General features: G+C 37.2%; 1 protein-coding gene across 2 annotated transcripts in view; it reads left to right on the top strand.

Moving 5' to 3' along the window:
* Positions 1–6,707: 6,707 nt before the first annotated feature.
* Positions 6,708–20,463, top strand: part of IL18RAP (interleukin 18 receptor accessory protein) — a 36,847-nt gene continuing 23,091 nt past the window's right edge. The window contains exons 1-3 of one of the 2 annotated variants that reach the window (XM_012641913.1): positions 6,708–6,864; positions 7,331–7,652; positions 7,747–7,930. In XM_012641913.1, coding sequence (XP_012497367.1) covers positions 6,795–6,864; positions 7,331–7,652; positions 7,747–7,930 — 576 coding nt within the window. In that variant the 5' untranslated portion in view covers positions 6,708–6,794. The remainder of the gene's footprint in view (positions 6,865–7,330; positions 7,653–7,746; positions 7,931–20,463) is intronic. The other variant, XM_012641914.1, reaches the window with a different exon arrangement.

The following is a 20,463-nucleotide window of genomic DNA, read 5'->3' as shown; positions in this document are numbered from 1 at the left end:
CTCTCACCACTCTTGAAATTGGCCTAAAAAAAAATATCCTAACACCCTCCTGCAATTATAGGCAGATTCATGATCAGTGGTGGATACATTTTTGGGGCTCATTCTTGGCTATAATTGCTAATTCCTCTTCTACACTTCATCCCAAAGTAAAGTTAGTTTTTATTTGTAATTTATGCTATTTTCCAGTTATATGTAGAAATAGCTTGGAGCTTTGATGTTGAAGGAGTTCAGGAAATTTCACCCCAAAATATGACCCCTTGGTATAAAGAATATTTTCAGTTAAAGTTCTTTAGAGATCAACAGGCTTTGGAAGGGGCTTTCCCTCTATCTGCACAAAACCAGATGGGCCCATCAAAAAGAACAATGGACTTCCCTTCCCCTCCCTGTTATCTCTATATTACAGGAAAGCAGATCAAGAATGCAACCAGATTTAACTCAAATCATTTTATACATAATGTCTGTCTCTCAGGTTAATGTAATTTCCAAAGAGAATCATTTACAAGTCAATCTGTTTCTCTCCATCGATTCATTCTCCCAAGTTTCTATTCATTCTCTCTAGTAACCATTTATTGCCCCTAAACAGAATTACCTATCTTCCTCATCCTGCTGCCCCTCTAAAATGAAATTATATAAACTTCTGTACTCCACTGGGATATTGAGTAATCACTCTGTGATTTTCCCCATGCACATGGTAAATAAATCTCTGTCTCTTATTAATCTGCCTTGTCGTGAGTTGATCTTTCAATGAACCTTTTGGGGTGAAGAGGAAGTTTCCCTCACCCCCACAATATGCTAAGCTATATCAGGCTTATTTTTATTAGAATATTAGACTCATGAGGGAAGATGATATCTAGGCTTAACCAAGATGTTTTGTAGACAAAACTCTTTATGATCAGTGTGGTCTCTGAGTGTCCTAAGTGTTAAGTGGTTTTAGTCGCTCTGTCAAAGGAACAATGGGCTTCCTGATTATATGTTCTTTTCTGAAGTGTTCTCTTAATAAATAGGTATGAAAAACCTTGAGCAATTATAGACTTTAAATTTATTTCCCTCTCTGTATCAATAAATTATTGCTTCATATAAGTGGTATTGGAAAGATCGCTTTTTCTTTTTCAGAACTAAAAAGTTAATTATAAAACAGGCTTTAGTTTTTATCTTAAAGGTTACACTTTTGGGGGTTAGTTTTACAAGAAAAAAAAAAACCCACAGTTGAGAAAATGAGTTGATGTTAATATTCTTTACAGGAAATTCCTGTAAAGGAAACAGACTTACTCACTCTTTCAACTAAACCCAACCACAAACCTTATCTAGTCAAGGAGGCTGGTCGAAGAAGAGTTTTATGTGCTTCATCTTGAGGGCATTTCCTTCTACTGATAGAGGTAGTTTATTTGATTTTCCTCTGTATGACCATGCTTTTCACAATGTTAATGGTCACTTACAAAATACCAAAGGTTTTCTTTTTTCTCTCTATGTATAATTAATTCAAACTGTGTGAGTTAAATAGCTATTGTGTCTTCTCCAGATATCCCTCTGATAAGGAAGAAATATAGTAGAACTCTTTGAAAATGGATATTCTCACATGTTTTCTTCAGGTACAAAAAGCCGGCAGTCACTGAAATAAGGACTTGAAGTTCCTTCCTCTTTTTTATGTCTTAAGAACAGGAAATAAGGTAAGACAATAGTACATTTTTTTTCACTGGATTTCCTAACCCAAAAATATAAATTGGGAAAAGAGCTTAAGTAATTTTCAAAATGAATTGCTAATACAATTACTTTTCCTGACATATTTTAGAATAACAGATGTACTATCTCACTAGTATAATTTACATCTCCGTATATATGCGGTTTTTATAAAAAAGCTTTTTCACTTTTTAAAAAACTGGTGGTTATAAAATAAACCTATCCATAGTACTTTGAGCATTTTACAGGAATAGTTAAGGGTAGAGGGATTCAAGATGTTTGCTGAATTTGAATGTTCATTTTAACTACCCATTTTAAGATCTTTGAGGGCAGGCACCACACCCTTCATTTTCTCTCATCCTTAGACAATGGGGTATATAGCTACCATGGACAATGTGAGAATCATACTCATATTAGTTGAATTAAATACTGTTGCTATTATACCAGACCAAATCTCTATTTGCACATGTGTTCTCCATGTAAAGTAGTTCAGGCTGTCTTTGACAGTGAGATTCCTCTTCCTGGGCCTCAGATCCCTTGTTGACACCTGTCTTCTCCAGCATTTTCCTCTCTCTCCTCCCCTTCTCCCATTGAAAGCTTTGGTCAGCAAAAATTTTAATTCATTATTCCTCCCAAAGATAGTTGAAGGGATAGCCTTGACTAACTGAATGGGATATCTTCATACTCTGACAAAAGAAATATGATTTTCAAAAGAATGCAACTGGAAAATGCTTTGGGAATAAGCCCTATCCGGCTCTCATTCCCTTTTGTGAGGGACAGCGTGTGGTGATGGGAAAATCAGAAACTTTGAGACCCTCTACACCTGGAGAGCAATCTCTCTTCTAAATCTTACCAGCCAATGTGAGCCTTGGTTGTCCATCTGTAAAAGGAGAAAGACAACACTCGTCTTTACTTTACAGAAAGTAAATGAGTGCTGCATCATTGTACTTCCATGAAGGAGTCTGCAGGCTGGTTTGGTTTTAGTTGCCCAGTGCTCAATAAATGATATAGTCTGCACTTGCATGAATCCTTATGATTCACCGAAGCATTTTGGTGATGGTGGAATTAAAGGCATCACTTAGACATTAGATGGTCTTAAAAAGGTAGCCACTGACAAGTTATAGGTGTGGGCGGGATTTCCAGAATGGGCTTTTCCGTGTGATGTTCTATTGCCAACAGTGCTGGCAACAGCTACTAGAAGTCTGCGCTGATCCACCTCTCCAGGTTCTATGCTTGTCCCCGGGCAGGGCTTCCCAAAAATGTCTCTTGAATCATAGTGATTGCCCTGACTCTTGTTTATGATATAGAGTCCATTGTTCTTCTCCATGAGAATCTGATTTAATGAGTCCTTGGTGAGCACAGAAATCTGTATTTGTAACAAGTATTTCAGGTGATCCTTAAAATCAAGATAATTTGAGAAACACTGTCCCAGAGCCAAAGCTGCAGCCTGGAATCAGCCCCAGGCAGCCTGAGGTCCAAGGTCAGCAGGTGGGTGCATCACTAGGGAATGTCTGTCATCTCAAGGTTGGGGTGGGAATTTTGAAGGCCGGAGACTGCTGAGTGTCTTGATAACCAATTTACTACAGGCTTGGACATGCAGACATGGAATATGAAACAAGTATATGAAACAGCAATTCTACTGTAGTGTGGCTAAATTCTGAACAAGTCGTTACTGAACTCCTGTTGTTAGCTAGGCACTGTTCCTGGAGAGAGGATGCAGACTCCAGAAAGACAGACTCAGTTTCTGCTGGCACAGAACTTATATTTTAGTTGGGGGAAAAATTTTAGGAATAAGATATTTTCAGACAATAATATGTGCAAGGACAAAAGTAATACAAAATGAGTAACAGGGGAGATGGCTTCTGGTGAGGAGGGAGGGAGAGGCTTCTTTATCCAGGGGATCAGGGAAAATCTCTCAGAGGAAGAAATCCTACAGGGTTTTGTACACGGTGCATTGGAATCGGCTCTTTATTTCATGGGTGTTGGGAGTTGGTGGAGTTTTTAGCATGAAAATGAAGTTCTCAGGGTTGCTTTTTAGGAAGATATCCCAGGGGGCTCTAGCTGGAGAAGACTTTCTTTCAGGGGTCTTGTAGGTAAAGGAAAGGCAAGTGGGGAGACGGCATCTTTAAAGGCAGTTGCTCATCCTGCCTGGTTCCTTGACTGCAGGCCTTGTAAGAAGAACCAATAGGGATAAAGAACGCAGTGACCCTAGCGCCCCCCACCCCGTCCCCAGCCAGACGCTCTGCAGGGCACATTTCCTTCTCCCCTGAGCAGGCCCTTGCTCTCAGCAGACCGCAAGGTTAGCAGCCAGGTGGCGACGCCCTGGACTTGCAGCTCCCACCTGGGCAGAGTGGTCTGGGCAGAGCTCCTCATTCTGACCGGGTCTGCCTGCCTCTGACCCACATCAATCTCTCTGCAGTGTTGGGGGACCCCATCTCTTCCTGCCTCGCCCTCCCTCCTCACTGTCACTTGTACTTGACCCTGCTGGCAGCTGACTCATCCCCTCCAGGGGAATCTTGCCCAAAGCGCTCGGTCTTCAACATGAGCGACAGCTCCTCGCTTCCCAGCACAGGGCAGCCCGTGGAGGGCGCGTTTCTCCCACACTCCCCGTTCCCTCCTCTGCTCTCTTCATCCCCAGCCTCCCTCACCTCACTGCTCATCTCTCAGGGGCAAACCCGGTGGACCCTTCTCAGTCTTTCCCGTGGGACTCCTCTGCAGCTGCTGACGTTGTTGTCTAGTCTCTCTGCCAGACTTCCTCTGTCGCGAGTGCCAAGGTGGTGTCTCCGCTCTGCTGCTTGCCTTCCTTTTAGGTTTGTTATTCTTTATTTTCCCTAGGCCCTTGCCCACTCTTAAAGGCTGATGTTCCTCCGGGGACCTCGTCCACCTTTCCTCTAGGGCTGCAGACTCCCCACCCTTGTGCCTGACACCGGGACCCCTCTCTGTCCCACCCCAACCACACAGCTGCCCTGGGAACGCTCCCGTTCCATCCCCAAGACACCTCAAACTGAATGTTTCTGCTAGAGAAACATTAATTACTAATTAATTTATAATGATTAAAATTACTCCCTCCATCCTAAAGATGTTGGAGACAGGATGTGTGTGTGTGGCGGAGGGGCAGGGGGGAGTGGTTACAGATGAAGACTTTTATAAGGCAAGAAAAGCTAAGTATGTCTTTATGAGAAAAGATGCAGCTACCTGGAAAGATAAGGTCCTGGGAAAGCTGGGGTGGGGGTGGTGGCTGCAAGAATGGCCTAAGGGCACAAGAAGGAGTGAGGAGAGACGCTTTCATGGCTGGATAGATGCAGAGGAGAGATACAGATGGAGAAAGAAAGAAAGAAAGAGATTGATTTTGTCAGCAGCTTAAAAAAATCAAGGATATTATGAGGAGATAATTTTTAAAGGGAACTTTTAGAGTGGCCATATAATATTTAATGTAACTATCCCTCTCTCCCCCCTCCTCCCCTCCCTGCCTCCCTTCCTTCCTTCCTCTCTTTTGTTCTTTCTTTTCTTCCCTCTTTATTTTTTTCTTTCCTGTCATCACTGCACTTTGTTTCTTTATTGCATTTTGTTGTAATGATTCATCTGCATGCTTATGTTGACAAGGACTCTTTCCCTGGCCAACTTTTAGTCAGGTCCCCTGAGCTTTCTTCTCTATTAGACCTCAGCCTTGGCACCTGTCCTATCTTTGGCCTGCCCAGCTCAGTCTTAGCAAAAAATCCTGCTAAGTTATCATCCATCCTTGGTATCTGATCACTCTTGATATCTGAACAAGATACCGAAGTCTTGATATCCACCACCCTTGATATCGAAGTCTCACATTTAGAAAGAATCCTGTTAGGTCAGTTTAGCATGATTCCATGTTTCCTTGATGTGTCTTAGTAATTTTCCATCCATTAACCCCCACCCTGCTCCTTGGCTATAAATTCCCATGCATCCTGTTATGTTGGGAGGTGAACTTGCTCTCTCTCCCCTATTGCAATCAATACCTGTATTGCAATGGTCTTGAGTAAAGTCTTCCTTATTGTTTTAACGAGTGTCAGAATAATTGTTTCTTTTACTGTGTCCTCCATACTGTGATAGACCCTAGAGGACAGGCACGGTACCATTTACTACCTGCCACACCCCGCCCCCACTTCCCTTAGAGAGCCTATGACAGTGTGGAAGTGTTTTAGTGAAAAATTTTAGCCAAAGTTCAGGGGGAACTTACTATTACCCCAGGGGTTATACATAAGTTATTTTTAAGTTAACGATAATAGTTCAGAATTCTAAGAGACACGACAAAACTGTTCGGTAGCTAAATACTTTTAGTTTCTGCCTAAAACAAAATGAAATAATAATCAAATATTACCCACCCAGGCTCCTCATCTCTTGTAAGTGGTTTGAAAGTTACCACAACCACCCCATCGACAAAGGGGATAAAAGCACCACAGACACAGCCCAGCTCTGATTCTCTTTCTTGGGGTGACCTATGCTCCATTTTCAGTTTGAGAAGATTGGTAGTGATGCCATCCAGGGACAACTTTCCCTTTTTTATTTGGGGCAGGGAGAGGCAGGCTTCCTCTATTCTCCAACAGTTAATACAAACTAGTGATATGCAGACATTCTCACATTTTTCAGATGGGAGCTATATCTCTCGCTTCCCTAACTGTGAAGAATCTGACGTTTTCATTCAATCTGGGTCATCTTTTCAGGAAAAGTTAAACATAACTCTTTCCAAATTACTCACAGAGATATACATACTCATGAGGGGAAAAAATGGCATTAAAAGAACACACTGTATTGTGCATAGGTCCAAGGGATACCATGAGCTGGAGTTGAGTTCCCTCCTTTAAACGTATAAGAAATGACACAGATAGAAGGATTGCTACACGCCATTGGAAATACCCACACAAAATATGGGTATGTGGGTATGCGAAGGCCTGTTTGGGTAGGACCTGCCCTTTCAAAGCTTCCTGTGTGACTTGTATTTTGGTCACTGGTTCCGATTTCTCTATTTCCCATTTCTTGATTTACAGAAATGAAGAGGATACTCAGGGCGGAGCTCTGACTCTCGTCTTGCTCTGCTCTGGCCCAGCAGAACCAAGTTACTGAAGTGATGACGGGAACGGGGGAGAACAATGCTTTATTTGTGCTGGATGTTTCTTTGTCTTGTCGCAGGGGAGAGGATGAAAGGACTTAATATTTCAGGTAGGAGTTTTCACTTTTCATGTTAACACTGCGAGTCTTGTGGTCAAAGCTTAAAGTGACAGATAATTGGGTGTATCAGCAGGGTGACATATCAATACACACCCTTTCCTTTCTACTGTTAAAAAGAGAGTAGGAGGAGAAGTATTGCGTGTGAACAGCTTTCGGCTGATACCAAGCATTGATGGGGGACTCAGTGACTGCAGCTGAGTGTTTGGTGAGCACAGCTAAGGAGGAATGAGCAATGGTTCAGCCATCTTTCAAAGGAAACCAGGGTGCTACAGGCCATGCTGAAGTCCACTACTAGGGAATTAGAGCTTGCACTTCATTTCCCTGACAAAGTGGTCACAGTGAAGAAGAAAGACACACAAGGAAGCTTAATCTCTTGCCAAATCAAGTATCATTTGTAAATATGTTAGTTTCATCTTCTAATGTGTTTCTGTGTTGTTTTGTTTATTGTGATTTTCAGATTGTTACACCAGAAAACTCCTTTGGATATATTCTTCAATGAATGATGAAGAGTTTGTCTTATTTTGTGATTTGCCAGAGGCACAGAAATCAAATTTCTATCATAGAAGTCAACACTTACTGAAACAAGGCTCTGAACACCTGCCCTGCGGGGATAGTAAGGACCTGTCTGATGTCCAGTGGTACCTACAACCTCAGAGTGGAGATCCATTAGAGGAAATTCCAGAAAGCTCTCCTCACATCATTCAGGAGAAGAATACCCTTCGTTTTTTGACCCCAGAGATGAATATTGCTGGGTCATATATTTGTAGACCCAGGATTAGGTACGTTCCAATGCATTCCCATCCGAAAACATTCCCAAATCCTTTATTATGTGGATAAAATATCTATGTTCACAAGACCTTATTAATCTCCTAGGAGCCCCCAGGATGTGGCCTGTTGTGTCAAGATGGTCTTAGAAGTTAAGCTCCAGACAAACGCATCTTGTGAGAACCCGACATTACACAAGCAATACCTACTTCTTGGTAGCACTAACTCCATTCATTGCCCCAGTCTCAGCTGCCAAAGTGGTGTACAAAGTCCAGAGGTGACCTGGTACCAGGTGAGAATGAATTCTCTGAAATTAATATGAGAACGTTGTTTTTATGGTAACATCTTTGCAGGTACTTTATAGAAAAGTGTGTTCAGAATCTGAGGTTTAGAGCTTCTCAAAAACCAGCCCCATGCCTGTGCAGGAGAACTGAATTCCCAAAATGGTCTCGTCCCCCTGATGTTCTAATTATTAGAACCACCCTTTTGATCAATAACAGAAACATTTCTAAAATTTAAGTATATTTATTACACATGAGGTAAGACATAAGCTCACATCTGGTAATGCAGAAGAACAGGTTAATTCCTTTTTGATGTCTTTAGAAAGCAGTGGGCACTCAGAAGGGAAAGAGGACACCAAACGAGAAAGTCTTGAAGGGTTTGTGAAAGAAATAGGAGACTGGAATACTTTCCAAAAAGGACACATCTGGGAGGACAGTTAGGACAAGCCCAGGGTGGCCCTGGGTAACAGGTGTTTTGTACAGGTGAGATGGTGGGGAGCAAGTACAGTGCTAAGAGAAAAAGGGAACAAGGGTAAGTTTCAAAATGATGTTGAGTCATTGACCACATGTACATGAACTCTTATAACAGAAACATTTCACATTTCTGTCATGGTTTATAGTTTTTTCAAATACTAGCAGATGTGTAAATGCTGCTTAAATATCTCCTTCGATAGAGGCTTGTGTCTGTTAAACCTTAAGTGGTGGATTCTGGCAAGAGACTCTATACTGCCTCCCTACAATTGCAATATCTGAAGTCCAATACTTTGCCTTAAAAATCATGCACAATTTTACACTCAACTTTATAATGCTGTTTGTAAATATAAAAATATCATTTAAAATTGCCACTGATTAAAGTCAGAAAGGTGGATTATGTTTATCTGGAGGTTTTATGCACCCCAAAATTTGAGAATGAGAGACTCCTGGGGATGCAGTTAGGTATAGTTAGTGTGGTGAGAGAAGACATTTCCTCACTTGATTCTTGACACTCTACGATGACAGGTGGACAGAAATAAGTACACAGGGCGGATGGTGTGGCTGTGGTCTCACATTTGTATTTTAAAACGACAATGAGAGAATGCTGGCCTCCATAAAATCCTAACTCAAGAAACATTAACTTTATAACCTCTAAAATGAGATTTGTAAGAAGAGTGAATACTTCTGTTCATTATTTTCAGTTCTCTCTCAAGAATAACACTTCCCTTGGTTCAAAGTATCTGTAATCAGGGATGACAGATGTGCCGCTGTCTAGGTGGGCTGCTCCTAGGCCAGCAAAGCAAACTTGTCCCAGTTATTTCAGACGAAAATGTGTTTGTTTGACTTTTCAATGATGGTATACCTAAAATGAAAGCTATATTCACTTTTCAGGTGAACAGGAGCCACACAGTACTGTTGTGGGCTCCCTGCATCTACTGCTCTTGTAAGCTAAACCCTAAAGCTGTGTGACAGTCACAAAAGGAAGTTTTGTTTCACTTCTCTGAAACTTTGACTGCGAACATCAGTATATGTTTAATGGTGAACAGGCAGCTGTTCTAAAAGTAGGCAAACAATAGCTGTTGTGAAAATTATCCCTCTTCTGATAGAGATTTGGACAGGTCCTAGTTCAGGTTTTGTTTCGTGAATTACATGTACGTACATACAGAGTAACCTGGATGTCACAGACCTCATGCCAGTAGCATATCACTAAAAGTGATGACATTAGGCAGGAATAACACCAATGTCTCTTTCCTTCATGCTAATCCCACAGTTTCTCGTGTGGTAGGTGGGTCATCCTTAAGATCTTTGAATAGATGAAGCTGACGCTTGCTGAGAGGATGAACATGATATTATTGAATTCAAATGAAACTGTTGACCAGGGATACACCTACAAGATGTACAGAATATCCAGCTGAAATAAATCCAGGGACTTGGAGTCTCTGGAGGGTTCTAAAATATTTTTAGTAGGCACATGAAACAATTTAGGATTGGAGATTCTTTTAGAATTTTCTTCAGCTGTTTTATTTTATTATGTTATTTTTTATTCTTCTAAATAAATAAATCATACTTGTCTACATTTACAGGGTACGGTGTATACAATTATGATGATGATGTGATGTTTTGATATATGTATACAAGGTGGAATGATTAAATCGAACTAGTTAACATAGCCTTCACCTTGCTTAGTTATTTTTTGTGGTGAGACATTTGAAATCTACTCTCTTAGTTATTTGAAATATACAATATATTATTATTAATTGTGGTTACTCTGCTATGAAATAGATTTCAAAACTTATTTCTCCTGTCTGTCTGAGACTTTGTATTGTTTGACCAACATCTCTCCATTCACCTTCTTCTCCCGTCAACCGAGCATCTGGAAATCATTATTCTATTCTTTACTTCTATGAGGTCAACTTTTTCATATTCCGCATATGAGTTGTCTTTCTGTGGCTGGTTTATTTCACTTAGCTTAATGTCTTCCACATTCATTCATGTTGTTGCAAATGAAAGAATTTCCTTCTTTTTAGGGATGACTAGTATTCAATTGTGCATATATACCATATTTTCTTCATCCATTCATCAGTTGATGGACACTTAGGTTGATTTCATGTCTCGGCTACTGTGAATAGTGCTGTAATGAGCATGAGAGTGCAGATATATTTGTTTGAAATATTTATTCTGAAATATTTATTTCAATTCCTTTGGCTATATACCAAAGTATATATTCCAAAGACACATACCAATTCCAAAGGTGGCATTGCTAAATCATATAGTATTTCTATTTTTTAGTTTTCTGAGGTACCTCCATAGAGTTTTCAATGATGTCTTTCCTAATTTACATTCCCAACAACAATGTGCAAGAGTTCTCTCTTCTCCACATCCTTGCCAACATTTATCTTTTTTTTAATTAAAAAAAAATTTAGGGATTATGAGTGTTTTTTGTTATGTGTATCGATTGTATGATGCTGAAGTCAAGGCTTTCGTTGTACCCATCACCAGAATAGTGTGCATTGTAGACAATAGGTAGATTTTTATCCCTCAATCCCCTTCCCCCCTTCCCTCATATTAATTTTCAATGTGCACTACAACCCTTTATGAACATATGTTCCCTCATTAACTCCCAGTTATAAGTGAGAACGTGCGGTATTTACTTTTCTATTCCTAAGATACTTCACTTAGGATAATAGTCTACATTTCCATACAAGTTGCTGCAAAAGACATTATTTCATTCCTTTTTATGGCTGAGTAGTACTCCATGGTGTGTGTGTGTGTGTGTGTGTGTGTGTGTACATACACATCATATTTTCTTTATCCACTTATTAGTTCATGGACACTTAGGTTGATTCCATATATTTGCAACTATGAATTCTGATGTGATAAACATTTGGGTCAACGTGTCTGTTTTATAAAATGACTTCTTTTCCTTTCCACAGTGTATGTTTTTGTCTGTTTTGTCAAAAAGAAGTTGATCATAGCTATATGGTTTTATTTCTGGGTTCTCTATGCTACTCCATTGGTCTATGTGTCTACCTTTATGCCAGTACCATGCTGTTTTGGTTACTATAGCCTTGTAGTAAAATTTGAAGTCAGGTAATGTGATGCCTCCAGATTTGTTCATTTGGCTTAGAATTGCTTTGGCTATTTGGGCTCATTTTTGGGTCAATATGAAGTTTAGGATTATTTTTTATGGATCTGTGAAAAATGATGTTTGTATTTTGATGGAAATTGCATTGAATCTGTAAATCACTTTGGGCAGTACGGACATTTTAACAATGTTGATTTTTCTTTTCTTTTCCTTTCTTTTCTTTTCTTTTCTTTTCTTTTCTTTTCTTTTCTTTTCTTTTCGGACAGAGTCTCCTTCTGTTGCCTGGGCTAGAGTGCCGTGCCATCAACTTAGCTCACAGCAACCTCAAACTCCTGGGCTTAAGCAATCCTTCTGCCTCAGCCTCCCAAGTAGCTGGGACTACAGGCATGTGCCACCATGCCCGGCTAATTTTTTCTATATATTTTTAGTTGTCCAGCTAATTTCTTTCTATTTTTGGTAGAGACGGGGTCTCGCTCTTGCTCAGGCTGGTCTTAAACTCCTGGCTTCGAGCGATCTTCCCGCCTCGGGCTTCTAGAGTGCTAGTATTATAGGCGTGAGCCACCATGTCTGGCCCAATGTTGATTTTTCTAATCCATGAACATGAGATGTTTTTCCATTTGTTTGTGTCATCTATGATTTCTTTCATCAGTGTTTTCTAGTTATCCTTGTAGAGATATTTCACCTCGTTGGATAAGTATACTCCTAGGTATTTTGTTTAATTTGCAACTATTACAAATTGTATTGAGTTCTTAATTTGACTCTCAGCTTGACTCTTACTAGTATGTAGAAATGCTATTGATTTGTGTACATTAATTTTGTAACCTGAGAATTTATTGAATTTATTTAGCAATTCTAAGAGTCTTTTGGTGGAGTCTTTAGAGTTTTCTAGATAAAAGTTCCTATCATTGGCAAACAAGGATAATTAGACCTCCTCTTTCCTGATTTGGATACCTGTTTTTTCTTTCTCTTGTCTGATTGCTCTGGCTAGAGTGTCTAGTACTATGTTGAATAGAAGTGGTGATAGTGGACATCCTTGTCTTTTTCCAGTTCTTAAAGGAAATGCTTTCAACTTTTCCCCATTCAGTATGGTGTTGGCTGTGGGGTTTGCTATATATGGGTTTTATTGTTTTGAGGTATGCTCCTTCTAGGCCTAGTTTGTTGAGAGTTTTTATTATAAAGGAGTCCTGGATTTTATTGAATGCTTTTTTCTTCTTTCCTTTAATGAAAACTGCTAAGCAAGTGCTTTTTCTGCATCTATTGAGATGATCATTTGGTTTTTGTTTTAAATTCTGTTTATGTGCTAAATTACATTTATTGATTTGCATATATTGAACCATCCCTTGCATCACTGGAATGAAGTTGATCATGGTGAATTATCATTTTCACGTGTGGTTGGATTCAGTTTGCTAGTATTTTGTTGAGGATTTTTGCATATATGTTCATGAGGGATATTGGCCTGTAGTTTTCTTTTTCTACAGTGCCCTTTCCTGGCTTTGACATCAAGGTAATATTGGCTTCCCAGAATGAGTTAAGGAGGATTCCCTCCTTCTTGATGTTATGGAAAAGTTACAGTAGGATATGTGACAGTTTTTTGTAGGTCTAGTATAATTATGCTGTGAATCCATTTGTTTGGGGGCTATTTTTGGGGGGGAGATTTTTTTTACTACTGTTTCAAACTTGCTACCTTTTATTGGTCTCTTCAGGATTCCTATTTCTTCCTGATTCAAGCTTGGGAAGTTGTGTGTTTCCATAAATTTATTCATTTCCTCTAGATTTTATAATTTGTGTGCATGGAGGTTTTTATAGTATAGGATGATATTTTGTATTTCTGTGGTATCGGTTGCTCTTTTTTATTTCTGACTGAGTTTATTTGAGTCCTTTCTTTTCTATTTCTGGTTGATCTAGCTAGTGGTCTATCAATTTTATTTATCTTTTCAAAGAACCAAACTTTTATTTCATTGATACTTTGCATTGTTTTTGTTTGTTTGTTTGTTTTTATTTCCATTTTGTTTAGTGCTTCTCTAAGCTTTGCTATTTTGTTTCTTCTGCTAGCTCTGGGTTTGGTTTGTTCTCCTTTTTCTAGTTCCTTGAGGTATGACATTAGGTTGTTAATTTGTGATCTCTCTGTCTTTTTGATGTAGACATTGAAGGATATGACCTTCACTCTTAGCACTGCTTTTTCTCTATCCCAGAGGTTTGTGGAAGCTTGTGTGGTCTTTGTCATTCAACTGGAAAATGTTTTGATTTCCATCTTAATTTCATCAAAGATTTGACCCAAGGATTGCTCAGCAGCAGGTTGTTTAATTTTCATGAATTTGTGTTGTTTTGAGAATTTCTCTTCAAATTTATTTCTAGTTGTATTCTACTGTGGTCTGAGAAGATATATGGTGTGATTTCCATTTTTCTGAATTTGCTGAGACTTGTTTTGTGGCCTAACATATGATCTATCCTGGAAAATATTTCATTTTCTGATGAGAAAAATGAATATTCTTCAGTTTTTGGGTAGAATATTCTGTAAATGTCTGTTAGTTCCATTTGTTCTGGAGTCCCATTTAAGTCTGTCTTTCTTTGTTGATTTTCTGCCTTGATGATTTGTCCAGTTCTGTCAGCGGAAAGTTGAAGTCCCTGACTATTATGATGTTGCTCTTTATTTCTTTCACTAGATCTAAGATCTAGCAGAATGTGTTTTATGAATCTGAAAGCTCATGTGTTAGGTGCATATATATTTAGGATTGTTATATCTTTTTGTTGAATTGCTCCCTTTATCATTATATAATTACTGTTTTTGTCTTTTTTTTTTTTGCCATTGTTCATTTAAAGTCTATTTTATCTGATATGAGAATAGCTATTCCTTCTTGCTTTTGGTTCCATTTACATGGAATATTTTTTTCCATCCCTTTACCTTGAGGCTATGAGAATCTTTGCAAGTTAAATGGATTTCTTGGAGACAGCATATATTTAGGTTTGGGTTTTTTTAAAAATCCATCAGCCAAGCTATATCTTTTAAGTGAGGCATTAAGACCATTTACATTCAATATGAGGATTGATATGTGAGATGGTGTTCTGTTCATCATGTTAGTTGTTACCAAGTTGCTCTGTTTTCTCCTTCATGTTACAGTTTCATAAGAGCTGTGAGCTTTAACTTTTGGGTGTTTTTACACTGGTGGGTATTGATTGTTCTGTTCTATGTATAGAGCACTTTTGAGCATATCTTGTAGGGCAGGTCTAGTGGTGACACATTCCCTTAGTGTTTACTTGTCCAGGAATAACTTTATTTCTCCTTCATTTATGAAAATTAGTTTTTCAAGATACAGAATTCTTGGCTGACAGTTATTTTATTTAAGAAGACTAAAAATGAGACCACAATCCCTTCTTGCTTATAAGGTTTCTGCTGGGAAGTGTGTCATTAGTCTGATGGGTTTTCCTTTGTAAGTTATTTTTTGCTTTCCTCTCTCCACTTGTAGTATTTTCTCCTTCACTGTGACTTTGGCCAGACTTATGAGTATGTGCCTTGGTGATGTCCTATTTGCCATGAATCTTTCAGGTTTTCAATGAGCTTCTTGATTCTGGATATCTAAATCTCTAGTGATACCAGGGAAGTTTTCCTCAATTATTCCCTCAAATAGATTTTCTATGCTGCTTGCTTTTTCTTCTGCTCCCTCAGGGATACCTAGGATTCTTATATTTGTTTGCTTTACATAGTCCCACACTTCTCTGAGAGATTGTTCATTCCTCTTAATTCTTTTGTCTACATGTTTGACTGACTGAGTTAATTCAAAAGTCTTTTGTTCAAGCTCTGAAATTCTTTCTTCCGCTTGATCTAGTCTGTTGTTAAAACTTTATACTGTATTTTGGAATTTCCTAAATGACTGTTTCATTTCTATGAGTTCTGCTATATCTTTTCTTATGTTATCTATCTCCTTAGTGATTTTTTTTTCATTTCCTGAATTATTTTTTTTTCTTTTTGTTGGTTTTCAACTTTCTCATCAATCTCATTGATCTTACTTGCTATCCATATTCTGAATTCCATATATGAGATTTCAACAATTTCCTTTTGGTTGGAGTCAGTTGCTGGAGAACTATTGTGATTCTTTGAGAGTGTAAAAACAGCCTGTTTTTTCATGTTGCTGGAGCTTTTATTCTGGTTCCTTCTCATCTGGAGCCTCTTCTCTCAGCTCAAGAGAGAGAGGTTTGTGGTACACCTGTTCTTCTCTGGTGGGAACTCTATTGCTCAGTGAAGAGAGAGAGAAATCCCTGGATGGTGCATTTGAGTCCTACTCTGGAAGATTGAGCTGGTAGGAGAGGGACAGATGCACTATGAGCCTTTAACACTGCTGCTCTCCTGCATCTCAACATTTACCTGTGGTTGCCATGGGCAGTTGGTGTGTTGTGGTATGAGTGATCACCCTGCACAGGTTTGGCAGTGGCAGCAGGGATTGGTGTGAAGTAGCCTGAGTATTTCCCCACCTTGGTCCCCCCAACACTTACTTTTCATTTTTTTAATAAGACCAATTCTCACAGGTATGAGGTGGTATGTCATTGCAGTTTTAATCTGCATTCCCATTATTAGTGATGCAGAGCATATTTTTAATATACCTGTTAACTATTTGTATGTTTTCTTTTGAGAAATGTGTGTTCAAATCCTTTTCCCGTTTTTAATTGGGCTGTTTGTTTTCTTGTTATTAAGTTATTGGAGTTCCTTATATATTCTGGGAAATAACTCCTTATCAGAGTTTGTAAATATTTTCCTCCATTGAGTGTATTATCTCTTCATTCTGTTATTTCCTTTGCTGTCCAAAAGGTTTTCAGTTTGATGCAATTTCATTTGTCTATATTTGCTTTTTTAACCCAGACTGTCGTTGTGGAACTTTTCCCCTATGTTTTCTTCTAGTAACTTTAGTTTCAGGTCTTATATTTTAAGTGTTTAATCTAATTTGAATGGATTTTTGAACATGGTGTGAGAAAAACATCCAATTTCATTCTTCTGCATGTGTATAACCAGTTTTCCTGACACCATTATTGAAGAAAATATCCTTTCCCCCATTGTGTATTCTTGGTATCTTTATCAAAAATCAACTGAACAATAATTTATGGATTTATTTCTGGGCTTTCTCTCCTTTTCCATTGGTTGATATATCTGTTTTTGTGCTAGTCTGATGCGTTTTGACTACAATGGCTTTACAATATATTTTGAAATCAGGGCGTGTGGTACCTTTAGCTCTGTTTTAGTCTGCTCAAGATTATTTTGGCTTTTGGGGTTCTCCTGTGGTTCCACATGAATTTAAGGAAAGTTGTTACTAGTTCTATGAGAAATAACATTGGAATTTTGATAAAGATTGCACTAAATCTGTATATCACTTTAGGGAGTAAGAACATTTTAACACTATTAATACTTCTAATCTATGAACACAGGATATCTTTGCATTTATTAATGTTTTATTTCATTTCTTTCATCAGTTTTTGATAGTTTTTAATATACAGATTTTTCTCCTCCTTGGTTAAATTTATACCTAAATATTTTAATTTTTTTGCTGCTATTGTAAATGTGCTTATTTTCTTAATTTTCCTTTCAGATTGTTCATTATTATACATAGAAACACTATTAATTTTTGTATGTTGAGTTTATATCCTGAAAATTTACTGAATTCATTTGTCACTTCTAACAGTTTCTTGTTGGAGTCTTTAAGCTTTTCTATATAGAAGATTACGTCATCCACAGATAGAGACAATTTTACTTCTTTCTTTCCTATTAGGATGTATTTTGTTTCTTTCTCTTGCTTAACTGTTCTGGCTAGGACTTCCATTACTATGTTAAAAAGAAGAGGTGACAGTGGGCATTCTTGTCTTGTTCTTGATCTTAGATGAAAGGCTTTAAACTTTTCACAATTGAATATAACGTTAGCTATGAGTTTATCATATGTAGCCTTTATTGTGTTGATGTACATTCTCTCTATACCTAATCTGTTCAGAGTTTGTATCACGAAGGTTGTTGAATTTTGTCAAATGCTTTTCTGGCATCTATTGAGAGGATCACATGGTTTTTATCCTTCATTTTGTTAACATTTATTTATTTGTGTATGTTGAACCATCTTTGCATCCCAGGGCTAAATTTCACTTGATCATAGTGAATGATTATTTTAATGTGTGGTTGAATTCAGTTTGCTAATATTTTGTTGAGAATTTTTGCATCTATATTCTTCATGCATATTGGCCTGCAATTTTCTTTTCTTGTGCTATCCTTCTCTGGCTTTGGTATCAGGGTAATGCTAGCCTCATAAAATGAGTTCGGGAAGTATTCCTTCCACTTCAATTTTTTGGCAGAGCTTGAGATGAATTTATATTAATCTTCTTTAAATGTTTTATAGAATACACCAGTGAAACCATCCACGCCTGGGCTTTTCTTTGATGGGAGACTTTATTTTTACTGATTCAATTCCCTTACTCATTATGGTTTGTACAGAGTTTCATTCTTCATGATTAAATCTTAGTAGGTTACATATATCTAGGAATTTATACATTTCTTTTAGATTATCCATTTTGTTTGCATATAATTGTTCATAGGAGATTCTTATGATCCTTTCTATTTCTGTGGTATCATTTGTATCCTCTTTCATTTTGATTTTATTTATTTGAGTCTTCTCTATTTTTCTATTCTAGCTAAGCTTTTGTTGATTTTGTTTATATTTTCACAAAAACAATTTTTAGCTTCATTTATTTTTTTATATTGCTTTTTCTAATCTCTTTTTCATTTATTTCTGCTCTAATCTTTATTTCCTTCTTTCTACAAACTTTAGGTTTAGCTCTTTTTTTTTTTTCTAGCTCCTGGTGGTATTACATTAGATTGTTTATTGGAGATCTTTCTTTTTTGATGTAGACATTCATTGCTATAAATTTCCCTCTCAGGACTCTTTTGCTGCATTCCATAAGGTTTGGTATGTTGTGTTTCCATTTTTATTTGTCTCAAGGTATTTTTAAATTTCTTTTTTGATTTCCTTTGTGACCCATGGTTATTTAGCAGCATGTTGTTTAATTTCCACATATTTGTGTATTTTCCAGGGTATTTCCTATTCCTGATTTCTAGCGTCATGCCATTGTGGTCCAAAAAAATACTTGATTAAGAGGATAATTTCAATCCTCTTAAATTTTTTGAAGATATTTCGTGGGCTAACATATTATCTATTTTGGAGAATGTTCTGTGTGTGCTTGTAATGATGTATATTCTGTGGCTTTTGGATAGAATGTTCTATCTGTGTCTGTTAGGTCCATTTGGTCTAAACTGTAATTCAAGCTCAACTTTTTTTAAACTAATTTTCTCTCTAGATGATCTGTCAATTTTTGAAATAGGGGTACTGAGTCCCCTACCATTAATGTATCACAGTCTATCTCTCCCTTCATTTAATAATTGCTTTATGTATTTCGGTGCTCTGAAGTTGGGTGCATATATATTTAAAATTATTATGTCCTTTTAGTGAATTGACACTTTATCATTATATAATGATCTTCTTTGTCTTTTTTTATAATTTTTTACTTAAAATCTATTTTTCAGATATAGACTCTCTTTTGGTTTTATTTGTGTAAACTATCTTTTTCCATTCTTTCACTTTCAGTGTATCCTTAGTAGTAAAGTGAGTTTATTGTAGGCAGCATATGGTTGGATTTTTAAAAAAATCCATTCAGCCTTTCTGTGACTTTTGATTAGAGAATTTAATTCATTTACATTCAAGGTATTTATTGATAGATAAGAACTTGCTACTGCCATTTTATAATTTGTTTTCTGGGTATTTTGTAGTTTTTAAATTTATTTTTCCTCTATTACTGTCTTCCTTTGTGTTTTGATGGTTTTCAGTGGTGTTATGTTTTGAGTCCTTTCTGTTTCTATTTTGTGCAGCTACTACAGGTTTTTGTTTTGTGGTTACTATGAGGCTTACATAAAACACCCTATCCTTATAACAAGCAATTTTAAGTTATAACAACTTAACTTTAGTCACATCAAAAAACTATACTGTCACCCCTTCCCCACTACCTTTTATAATTTTTATGGCAAAATTTTCATTTTTTGTTGTTTGTAGCCTTTAACAATTTATTGTAGCTATAGTTTTTTATAACAACTTAACTTTAGTCACATCAAAAAACTATACTGTCACCCCTTCCCCACTACCTTTTATAATTTTTATGGTAAAATTTTCATTTTTTGTTGTTTGTAGCCTTTAACAATTTATTGTAGCTATAGTTTTTTTTAATTACTTTTTTTGTTTTAAACTTCACAGTAGCTATAAAATTGCTTTATATGTTTATGGTAAGTACTAGAGAATTATGAATATTACTACACATTACTTATACTATTGTTTTCTAGTTTCATTTTTTTTGGTTATTATTAAGAAGCCTTTCATTTCAGCTTAAAGAACTCCCTTTAGCAATTCTTTTAAAGTAGTCCTAGTGATAATGAATTCCCTTAGCTTTTGTACATCTGGGAAAATTTTTATTTCTCCCTCATTTCTAAAGAAAAGCTTTGCCAAGTAAAATATTTTTGGTCAACTGTTTGTTTTTCCCCTTCAGCACCTTGAACATATCATCCCACTCTCTCCTGGCCTACAGGGTTTCTGCTGAGAAGTTCACTGATAGTCATATTGGTATTTCCTTGAATATGATATATCTCTCACCTCTTACTGCTTTCAGTATTCTTTCTTTGTCATGGATTTTTGATAATTTGATTATGATGTGTCTTGGTGAACTCCTCTGTGGGTTGAATTTGTCTGGAGACATCTGAGCTTTCTGCATTTCATATTGTCTTTCCCCAGATTTGGGAAATTTTCAGCCATAATGGTTTTTCTCTCTATTTTCTTCTTTTAAAATTCCTATTATGTGTGTGAATCGTATTTCTCTTGATGATATCCCATAATTCCCTTAAGCCTTCTTCATTATTTTTCATTCTTTTTTTTTTTTTGCTCCTCTGACTGCATAATTTCAAATTTCCTAGCTTCAGGA

Source organism: Propithecus coquereli, unplaced genomic scaffold (assembly GCF_000956105.1).
Source record: "Propithecus coquereli isolate 6110/MARCELLA unplaced genomic scaffold, Pcoq_1.0 Scaffold171, whole genome shotgun sequence".
NCBI lineage: Eukaryota > Metazoa > Chordata > Mammalia > Primates > Indriidae > Propithecus > Propithecus coquereli.
This window is presented reverse-complemented; position numbering and strand designations above follow the sequence as displayed.